This window comes from Loa loa (genome assembly GCF_000183805.2).
Source record: "Loa loa unplaced genomic scaffold supercont3.48, whole genome shotgun sequence".
Classification (NCBI taxonomy): Eukaryota; Metazoa; Nematoda; class Chromadorea; order Rhabditida; family Onchocercidae; genus Loa; species Loa loa.
The window spans coordinates 202680-214403 of record NW_018108228.1 but is presented as its reverse complement, the minus strand read 5'-3'; the positions used below and the strand labels follow the sequence as shown (position 1 = coordinate 214403).

At 34.4% G+C, this 11724-nt stretch overlaps 2 protein-coding genes across 2 annotated transcripts; both read left to right on the top strand.

Annotated features, from left to right (window-relative positions):
* Window positions 1–1335: 1335 nt before the first annotated feature.
* LOAG_08825 (hypothetical protein) lies at window positions 1336–1506 on the top strand (the record flags this gene model as incomplete). Its single annotated transcript, XM_003144354.1, has 1 exon — window positions 1336–1506. One exon carries the CDS (start codon window positions 1336–1338, stop codon window positions 1504–1506), a length of 171 nt encoding a protein of 56 aa, XP_003144402.1.
* A 1449-nt stretch (window positions 1507–2955) lies between these two features.
* On the top strand, window positions 2956–9764 carry LOAG_17191 (hypothetical protein; the record flags this gene model as incomplete). The annotated part of the gene is made up of 7 exons (XM_020449854.1): window positions 2956–3221; window positions 3475–3571; window positions 3658–3837; window positions 4019–4234; window positions 4612–4760; window positions 7813–7938; window positions 9531–9764. Exons 1-7 carry the CDS (start codon window positions 3036–3038, stop codon window positions 9762–9764), a joined length of 1188 nt encoding a protein of 395 aa, XP_020306564.1. The 5' UTR covers window positions 2956–3035.
* Between the last annotated feature and the right edge of the window lie 1960 nt (window positions 9765–11724).

Sequence of the window (11724 nt, the reverse complement as noted above, 5' to 3'; positions counted from 1 at the left end):
GGCCGGCCTACATATCAACAAATTTAGTTTGAAGATATATATATACTTTTTCATCATCCTGTTTGTTCCTCTTGCTTACAAGCATATGCTATAAGCTGTTCACTGATTTATTGGGGTTGCAAAAATGACATCGTCAATAAATTTTGCTTGATCAAGTTTTAGATGTTAATTTAGACCTTAGAGTTTCGATTTTCATAAACAGGACAAAAAATGGTCAAGTAAACAAGCAAACAAAAAACGAATAATCCAACAACAACAACAAACACATCAGAAAATCTAAATGCTAGCTTATTTAAGAATATTTATCAAGAAAAAAAAAAGCATTTTCTTGGTAATCTAGCAGTCCCAATAATAGCTGCAATAGTTTATCCACGGATATAATGATGAACTTTCGAAATGAAGCTCAGTGCCGCATCATTCCCCTACTGTAATCATTGCTTGGGGATTTGGGGAATTGCGGCTGATTTGAAAATTTGTCTCCATCTTGGTTGGGCAAATGATTGCCCACTGGGAGAAAATTACTTATCGCATAGGGGAGGCATCATTCGATATTTGTCCTTACTGATATAACCCGAAAATTTCATCCAGCAATGAGATTGGAAATAAAACGTCTCATAACTAAACTAACTTTGCATTCTGAAAGTAAGCAAACTAGTCAGCTTGATTATCCGAATTAGTGTGCATGTCAAATGGCCATTTTGTGGGGTCAAATCTTCGTTACTAAATTGAAGTTGTTGGAGTGACATAAAAAATGGCAATTCAAATCTTTGCATAGTTTGAATTTGTGCCGTTTCACACAGCTTATCACTTTATAAAATCTCTACATGATGAAGAGCAACTTCATCGAAAATTCGAAAAACAATTTGTTTTGATGAGGTCAACACTACCAGAGTGAGCATTGGGTTGGGCCAAGAACCGATGAAGTAGGAAGGGCGGGGGCAGAGGTGGGGACGGGTATAAAAGTTGCCTACCCTGAAGTATCATAAGCCAACTTTACAGGTACCATCCAGGCCGAAATACCGCCATTCTCATTCACCTTTTCACTTTGCATTTCTCCATTTTATTTTGAATTTTCCCATAAAAGGACACAAATTCCACGCCTGTATATTTATATTTAATACAGTGTCACAAATTGTTATAGAGTCATTTGAAGTATGGCGTAAAATAGTGCGAGAAGGGAGCGGTTGATTGGTTGGAAACGACGCCCGCGACTCCACCCCCAAATTTGCACTCGCTATCCCGAACGAAAGTGAAGTATGGAGAGAGGGGAGAGGGAGGAAGAGGGGAGGGTCCCTCTATACCAACCCACCTTCCGCCTCACACTTTGATAGAACAATGCGGAGGGAGAGGGAAGAAGGAAGCTTCCGCTCATCACCGCCGAATTCGACTAGTTGTAAAGATGGAATCGATGGGACGGATGTGCCAATAGATGGATGGATGGATAGGATGCTTAAGTATTCCGTCAATTCCGGGTCAACTGCGAGTGAACCCGGAACAATCCCGTAAAAGCCACCTTTGTGAGCTGTGACAATCTAAGCTAGCAATAGATAAAATTCGCTTTTCAGTGATATAAGTGTCATCTTGTTATCGGGTTGATGACAATGGTGATAATGATGATTGTTACGATAAGAACGATTATGTTGGTGATAATGATGATGGTGGTTTATACGTGTTCGATCTAAAATTGATAATGACCTTCTAAGAACCATCATCAGCGGGGAAAGTCAATTGACTTTTAATGTTATTTGCCATCTGGGAAAAAGTTTTTATCATAATTGATCAAATAGTGACGGCGAATATCATGTTATCATCGCAAACAGAATTTGCTCTAGATATGCGTTGATATGGGAGGCTTAACTGAAGTTACAAGAAGACTAGGGTGTAAACTGATCTGATAATTCTTGATATTCTAAAAAATTATCCGTTGTATCTACACACAATACCTGATAATCCTAAATCTTTCAATCATAATTATGTTTACCTCGACATGTCGCGTGTGCTACCACTTATATAATCATTGCAACACTATAATGGTAATATCCTTCCAGACACCTGATAACAGTTCGACAACAGAACACGACACCACAACAGAAACCGAATCCAGTAGGAATACATGTAGGATCGCATTAAAATAAGAAACTTGGAATCAATTTCAGGAATATAACTTCGAAAAGTAACTGATACCTAAAAAGCAGCTGAAAATGTTTGGTTCGGGATGAACATAACAGCACCATCATGGCGCCTCACCACAATATATATGTTTTTCTCGAAAATATACCCAAATTTATGCACCATCCGCACAAGCACTTCTCATTCAACGGTCATCGGGATATTTGTCTCTCTGTCCGTTCGTCTGTCTGTCTACTTGTTCGTCTGCCCATTTGTCTGTTTGTTGATTATTCATATTGTTATCAATGAATTGCTGGTGCTGTAAGTGATGTTCATAATTTTTTGCTCATCAAACATACCTTGACATTTTGTTCTCTTGGAATTAAAATAATGTCATTTAATTTGAAACGTAGAATTAGATTGGAAATTGGATCACAGTGAAATTTGGAAAGAAGTAAAATAGGTTTTTATCTATTCCGCCTCCTTTTTTCTGAATGCTTTACATTAGTTTTGAATGGACAGTAATTTTGGACAATCATTTCAATTTCTGCAGAAAAAATCGGAGTCTTCATGTTTCACAGAACTCTAAACGTTGTGGTCATTTTTCATTCTTTCCAAGTTTTCGCTTTTTTTAAACTGTGGAAGCTTTACAACCCTTAAATACTATTGAGCTAATCATTAATATAGTACCATATTTTGAAACAATGATAGATTGAATTTTAATAATAGCGATTATAGTTGTTGAATTTTATAAATATTCTGTCCTTACATTACACAACTTTTTTGAAGATATCAAGCGTTGATGAACATCTCTCTGAAAATTCAGCATTATAAAAAAAACTCATATTTTAGAGGATTTCGAGTTATTAGAACATCAAGCTGGAACAAGGCAAGGTCAAATAATAGTGTGTTTTTCTTCTGTGGAAATGGAGTATAAATTCCAACCAAATGATGTTGGTCATCCTGGAGACTTGTATCAACCTATTCAATCAATCCAGGAAGCGATTATTGATGCTGATCAAAATGTCCCGGTTACTGATCTCAGCGTATTGCAAATGAGTGGTAACACTCAGAATCAGGATGCTGATAATCCCGCACAAAACGACGATTCTGTAGGCTTTAAGTGAATTTCATTTAATTTTGAGTCTAGAGAATGAAAATTGGAATTTGCATAATTTCATCGCACCTGTTTTTTTCTGGTATGAACAAGAGTTAGTTTTTATTTGTTAATTTTTAGTTTGGAAGAATATAAAAGGTTGAAGTGCTTTAAATTATTTTTCGAATAGAATTTTGTCGATTTACCTTATAAATTAAACAAAGTTTACCGATTGCTTTTATGAATTAAACAAGCAATTATGTTCACAGGTGTTCTCACCGATTAAACCCTCCACATTTTATTCGAATCCAACACAAAATGGCCAATTATACTACCAAGGAACGCCGAAAATGCCAGATAGTTACGGTATGCAAAATTTTCAAAACATTTCACAGGATCTTTTAAAATTTAAATTCTTATCCGTTTGTTATTAAACTTTGCCCAGTCTTTAGGTACAGGAGGTCAATTTTACCCAAGTCTTTTTTTTCAAACGTGGCCTTACTCAAGTGCAACAGCTAATTCATCAGTTGCTGCCACAATTGCTGGGGCGTCACCTTGCTCCTCCAATGCTACTGAACTAAGCTTCGCGCAACCAACCACTGTTATCACAGATCCTACTCAAATGCTTGTTGGTTCGTATTCATATTTAAAATTCATGTTAAAAAACTTTCACGTTTATCAGTTTCCTTTCCTTAAAAAAGTTAAACCAATTATTTAAAGTAAGGCAAACAATGAAATCCGGAATTTAGCAAATTTCAACTGAAAATAGGAAAATCCGCGGTGATTTTTATAAACATATCTAATACTTTCCAGCGCCAAATCAGACAACAACACAAAATTTTTTTCCCCAAACATACCAAGCTTATTCAACGACGGATTACTATAACCCACTGCACAGTGCAAATTTACTAGCAGCACAAAGTCGTTTAACAGCTCCTACAGTGGCATGTTCATCGTCCGGTTCTGCTTCATCCAGGTCATCCACCTGTGTTTCCGGCGCCCCTCGTTCCAAAACCAGAAACTTTACATGTAAGCACTTTAGCGCAATTATCTTGGCTTCGTAAACATGAAACGGGAATAGTCAAGAAAGTTTTATTCCTTATAATTTGACTGCACTTTTCAAAAAACGTAGTACTTTCATGATTGGTTACTGACTAAATTAATGATGATTTAGAGTAGCAAAAAATTTATCAGTTTCCCGAAAATGTTGTTCATCCTTACTGAAAGTCCTGGAATGAGATTTTTGTTTGAGATGTGTAGTATTCAGAAGAAAATAGGGTATTAATGCAGGTTCAGACCTATTATCTAGTAAATGTTGGAAACGTGTCATCATTCATATTGTCTATGATCATCTCAACTTACTCATCGTCGTCATCTATTATAATTACTGCTCATGTATTTTGCAGCAGAAGGACGGGAATGTGTCAACTGTGGCGCCGTACAGACCCCACTGTGGCGAAGAGATGGTACTGGTCATTACTTATGCAATGCTTGCGGACTGTATCATAAAATGAATGGACAAAATCGTCCATTGGTCAAGCCCAAGAAAAGACAGGTAATGTAATGTAATTTTACGCCTCTCTTTTGTTTATATAAGATTCCAAACAAGTTATGCAAAAATTTTTTATTATAAATGACATGTCCATCTCACTGTCTGCATCTCCATTTTCCTACTCTTCCGTTAACTTAATTCATTTAATGAGTGTTTTGAGTTTTATCGGTTCTTAATAAGTCAGCCTTCTCTTGGAAACTTAATCTGTAGTCTCCTGATTGAACATGGCACAACGGTGTCATGATGTTGATAATCCGATAAAAGTACAGTATCAAAAAAAGGAATAAAATGAGCAAAATAATAATTTAAAATTGTTATGCTTCGCACCTAACAATTATCGCAACTTAGTTTTTTGTCGGCTGCGATATCAGGCGTTCTTATCAGCCAAACATATATTAATATATCATCGTATCGCTGTGATAAATCTTTGATATATTAGGAGTAATGACAATGACAATAACCGATAGCAATCATTTAACTGATTGCTATTAATTTACTTGATGAGCCAATCTATCTTGTTTTTATATGATTTAATTAATACTTATTTTCTTCAACAGCTTTCAAAGTAGCTCATCAATAAGCATAATAATTCAAAGTTCCAGAATTTGAATCCTTAGCGTAGAAGATGTGGGTGTTCCTTAAATATATGCGTTTCTAACAGAAAATATTTGAAGAAAAGCAACATTTTCGACGTAGCAACTATAAATAAGGCTACGGTAGTACGCCATGCGGAAACCGGTTCTTCACTCATTCTCTCACCTTTTTATTAAAAAATTTTTCATTTCATCCAATTTCACATCATTTTTCATTGAAGGACAATAATTCCAGTTCAAATGATTAATAACTATAAAAAATTATGCAAATTATAAGTTCGAGAAATCAATAATATAAAATTTCACACACTAAGAAAATAGGTATCGAGTATAGAATTATTACAGCATGACAATACACTTTTACTTGCCTCAACGATGCTTATTATTCCTGCTAGTGTGAATAAATTTCTCTTAGCTCTCAAATGCCGTATCCTTTTTCATGGAAATCGTAATCATGTATTCAAATTTAGCATTTTGCAATTTCACCTGAAGTTCTAAATTTTGGTAAAAGTTACAGCGGACTATTCACAACTCTAACTATAATGTGATGATAATAAAATGAATGACTTGTCAAAAAAAGGCAGGCGAAATGGTTAATTGAAAAAACGAAAAGACTAAAGTAGATTTAAGCAAGGGAAAGGGGGAAATGGAAGGTCATTTTTTATTGAATCTGTCAATCAGATCCTTAGAAGTCCACTCTAAAAGCCATCCAGTGGTCACTCGTTAACTTAAAACTACTCTGTCTGCCTGTCTAATGTGAGATTAAACGTTTGTCAAATTGTCCTACTGTCATCTAATAACACAATACATTGACACTGATAACAGCAACAGCTAGTACAAAAAATAATCTATATGTTGATTCGTGTTACATTGCCATCATCAATGCAACACATTTCGGGGATCGAATGGTGATTCACTTTGATAAAAACTCAGTTACAGTTGAATCATATCCTATTTATATCTTCACCGTCACTTTATCACATTTCAATCTTTTTCTTCCCTGAAAATTCTAGATAACTTGCACAAATCAGTATATTTATTTTGTTATTTTCTCTCTGATCCTGCTGTCATTTTGGTCGAGAATAAGACAAGCACTATTTAAGTATTGATTGGCTTCAATAACCATTTACCAACATTTGGAATTATGGGAGAAAGAGCGGGTTTTGTTTTGGTTATTTGTCGAAATAAGGATAAGAACCCGATGCTATCCCGAAGTGATCCTTTCCTCCTGCAGGTTTACTTCTGAACAGCGCTGTTCTTGATTTGTTTTTGCGAGTAAGCGTTAATTGACATAATTGGAAGTAGCAGCTGTCATCCATCGCAGTCACAAAGTGAGTGAGTGCTATGTTGGAATTTCACAGTCAGTTTTATGATTAAGATTGTCGGCGGAGAGTATTTTTCAGCGCTTCACTAATTAAAAACGATACGGCGTCAAGTGACATTTTTCCTCGTACATTGGATCTATTAAACGTATCAAAGCGGTGCTTTTTGGTACCTAAGACAGAAGAGTAAGGGGAGAAGGGAAGATCGGTGAATTCCAAGGACAAAAAGAAGAGAGGGAGGGGAGAGAGAGAGAGGAGGGGAGAAGAAGATGATGGAAAGGAGGTTTGGAGGAGGCAGTGGACTCCGATGATGTGACTTATGCCGAATAATAAGGAGAAGGGAGGAGGGAGATGAGGTATAAGGGGGTCAAAAAAAAGGAAGAGGGGGGATGCTTGAGAAGGATGAGAAATAGAAAGCTTCATAACAGGTTTGAAAGCACATTTTTAACTTCCGAAAGACGAACAGCCTTAACTCTTCTAACAAAGTGTTGTAAATTTCGGGCAAGTAAGATGTAAACGGATGAACTAATGAGCTAACCAGCTTGGTTAATTGCATAAGTACATCCCTAATGCTACTTATTACAGTATGCTCGATTTGCAAATCCATATCACTGTGATATGCACAACAATTACCTGGTTGATTTGCTGCATTTACTCAATAAAGAATAGGCTTTTACGGCCCATTGAATGCATTTATCGAATGTTCGAACATTCGTTTACTAAAAAAAAAGTTCACCTGGAATCTGCTTCAATAAAAAAAAAAAAAAAAAAAACAAGTGTTTCAAATGCTTCTTTAGAACATTTGAGACATTTTGACAATCATTTGAAATTTGAAAGTTGAAATTATATTTTGAACCTCTGTTTGTAAAAACTTACGCTTTGGAATGTCTTGCAAAAAAAGGTTTGCCTTTGTAACAAATAGGTTTATTTCATTCATTGGTATCTTCATAGCACAAAAGGGATAAAGGTTTTTTATTTTTCAGTCACTCATTCCTTCTCATCTTTAAATTTGAGAAGGTACAGAATACTGAGTGGGATTTTTGACTACATTAATGAAAATTCAAAAAACTTAGTCTAATTTCTGGGCGTTGTATTGAAATAAACAGATTTCGGAAATGAATGCTTAATATTTATTTGCAGAGTGCACAGAAGAGAACGGGTATTGAATGTGTCAATTGTAAAACAAATAATACAACGCTGTGGAGGCGGAACTCCTTAGGACAACCAGTTTGCAATGCCTGTGGTCTTTATCATAAACTGCACAACGTTAGCTATCTTAAATTTAACTTATATAGGATCCAAAATTTGAAGCAAAAAAGAAAGATGTAAATTAGTTTTCAAAAAAAAAGCAGCGCTCTTTTTTTCGCGAGAAAGCCAGCATATAAATTATTAAGCAAAAATTGATTTAATAAGATGATCGATGAAATAGTGATTTATGAAACAAAGTCAAGATGTAGCACAGTGTGAAGCTATTTTACGAGATCAATTTTCTAAGAAGTGAAAGGAAACATGCAGTCATTTGGCAAGACAAAATTTATATTAGTCGAATGATGTTGAATTATGAAAACAAACATCACACAGATTTTTGCTAATTGCATATTTTCTTACTTTTGACATTAACCTTTGATTTATACGAAGGCAGGAAATAAAGAAATGGATAAGGTAAGTATAAAAATTGTAGAAAACTTTCACCTTCACTTGCAGTACAGTAGGACCATTCAGAGTTTTTAATTAGTCATTAACCATTCAGAGTTCTTAATTAATGTACTATGAGACGAATTCATAATGTTCACCCTTCAAAAACCAAGCATAACATAACATTTGATCTGTTTCTTTATTAAAGCTCGCTCGATGAAGTTAATTAAATTTTGTGAGAGTTAATTTCGTGTTGATTTCTCCGCTCATGAATAACAAATTTCGAAAAAAAGAAGAAAGTAATATAATCCAACAATGAATTGTGACACTGTATTTTACTAAGGAGGCGCCCACTGGCTAACTATAAATATGATTGATGATCGTGGCCTGGACGTCGTAAACGACGACCATTGTGCATCTATTTTTAATTTAACCAAAGAAACAAACGATGATTTATGAAAAAGCTGGAAACATCCCGTAATTAATGAAGTTAATTACTAATAGAAGACTTTTACTTATCAATTTTTTACAACCACTTGTTAATTTAAATTTGAAATGGATTCGTTTTTTTAATGAGCAACAAAAGAAATTAGTAAACATTAAGAAGTAAACCAACGGGAATTCTGAAAAATCGGAAATTAATATAATTTTTTTGAGTCATTAATTTTGTAATTTTTTTCGGTCGGAGTAGAAAGTGTCAGGTAATGTGTGAAAATTTTTCTGTTCAAGCTGTGAAAAAGTGTACGAGTTAAGATTTAAATTTCGAAAGGATTAAATTGTGAAATAACCATTTTTACAACGTTTTCGTAACAAGAAGAAGAGCTATTGTTCTGCTCTGGAACTAAGACCGAGGAACACTTTTGCTTTTAACGCCGTCCTTAGGTCCGTCGACCAGATTGTACAATCATAAAGCTAACGCAACAACATTTGTAAAAGGACGCCTGCTACTGGTTCCATTACAAAAATTTACAAATGATGATTTCTCTGTTGCTTGTCAGCTTGTTTCAATCACAGCCACCCCTTTTTCGCGCCTCATTCGTTATCCTATCAACAGATGCTTAACACATTTTTCATTTTAAACTAGATTAAATGTTGCATTCATTTACTGGTCCTCCATAAATTAGTTGGGAAATCATAAATAAACCGACACAAGATGGATCTGTTTAAAAATGTCTTCAAGAATTCTTTAAGGTAAATTAATTTGCGGATTTCTTTATTTGCAGATTTCACGACCAATATCGATGAAAAAAGATGGTATTCAGACCAGAAATCGTAAAATCAGTACGAAAAACAAGAACAAGAAACGTGGTCCTCCAGAGGGACCATTCTATGACATGTTGAAGCCACAGCCAAATCCGTACGGTGATATGAAGTTTCATTTACCTTCAGCGCACGCATATATCCCAGCTGCCACTCAAACACCATATCCGGCTCAATTTATCTTTCATGCCTCATAATTGGACCACTTTTCTAAAAACTTTCCCTAACTTCGTTTCCGAATTTTTGAATCAGTGCATGCTTGTGATTCATGAAAAGCGAGCTTTATTATTCATGCCTCTCTTCATTTTGTATTATCTGCCTGAAAACTTTTTCCTTTGAAATATATTTTCTTTCCTTGTTTTCTGCTTAAGACCTTGTGATTTCCTGTTTCACTCAACTGAAATAATTGTGTATTTATTACAGAGAATGAGAGATAAAATCAAGGTGAAGTGAATACGAATTTCGTATAATCTTTGTTAATAATGAAACAAAGCATGCATCGACCTCACTCACTTTTCTGCATCACCAATGATAAAATGGTAACTTCCCAGATCTTCTGTATAATGGATTTATATTGTTTTGTTCTGTTTATTAAATAGTTCTTGAAGTGCCTTCTGTTTAATTCATTGTAAAATTAAACTTTTTGTTATATTTCATGTACGGATTCTGTCATTTTTTCCATCGTTCTGTCATCAGATTTAAATATAATTCACCCAACGACAACAGCACATGATGAAAAATTATACTTTTCAAACAGATTTAAAGAGTTCCCAATTTCAAATTTTCACGAGCAATTTTTTATATGCGGTCCACGAATTTCTTGACTTGAACCATTTCTGGTTAGTTCAAGCTATTCACTCAAATGGAGAGTTATTAATTTTATTAAGAAACCGTGAGTTTTGCTTTCTGTTCTTTGTTCCAACCAGTTCTTAAAGTAATGCTTAAACTTCTGAAAAAAAAAAGTGATTTTATAAATTCAATTTAGATTTCATAACTTATCACTCATTTTTCATGAAATTGGATTCATTAAAACTGCATGAGATTAAAGTATTTTATCTTTTAATTTCTTAAAACGAATTTGTAATATTGGCATAACTGTTCATCAATCGATTTTAACACAGTTTCAGAATCTTGGTCGTTCTGAAAGTTTATCATAATATGTGTTGCATTTTCGGATGGCTTCACGACAATTTTGTCAGATTTCACTTTCATTTATTTGATGTTACATAAGTTCGGTTCATTGAGAATTTTATCTGCAAGACCAATGGGAATAATAAATAGGGAGGAAATAACGACTGCTATAAGAATTCCACTTTTATATGATGGAAGACATTTGTAAGTGTCAGTTCTATTTTTGCTATTACATTTTGACAGTCACATTCTAATTGAGATTTAATATTATTTATACAGAAAGAATGTTCAGACTTGCTTCTTCCGCCATTTTTATTTTTTTGAAAAGGGTACACTTTTGAGTTCACATACATCCACTTGGTTCCTTCTTTCCGCAAATACTAAACGATAATTCTCTAAGTTCTTGTCTTGAACAGTTAGGCCTTTTTTACACTTCCTTACTTATTCGATTACTTGACATGATGAGATTTGAATCTCTTTCAATAGTTTTCAAAATATTATACCTGAAATCGTGAGAAACAAAAACAGAAAGGTATGGCTGGGATATGATTTTTACAATTGGTGAAGCAATCATTCAAGGTAATGGGTGGATGCATTCTTTAGCCTACTGGAAATTGTGATAGTTTTTTTTATTATCTCAGCTTGCAGTGGGACTCCTTTATTCTTGTTCTTCTTCTCTAAAAAGACATACGCTTTGACCGGAAATGGTACGAAAAAGATATTTTTTATTATTTTTTTGTCAATTTGATATTCAAATTAGGAAAATGATCTGAGTCTTTTGGAATTACATTTACTTGACTTCTGGCGCCGTTTACCTGCTGATATCTCTCCCGACAAAACGGAAATTCGTTTAAGCAAAACTATGTTCTGACTGGATGTTACTAGCCTTTTTTCCTATTACATGGGGAGAATTTGTCACCAATAATGATCTTTTTATACCAATTAACTGACATGCTGGATAAGGACTGAACTGACATGTAATTCTTGAAATCGATGAAAGTTACTTAAAGTTTCAATCGATTTCTG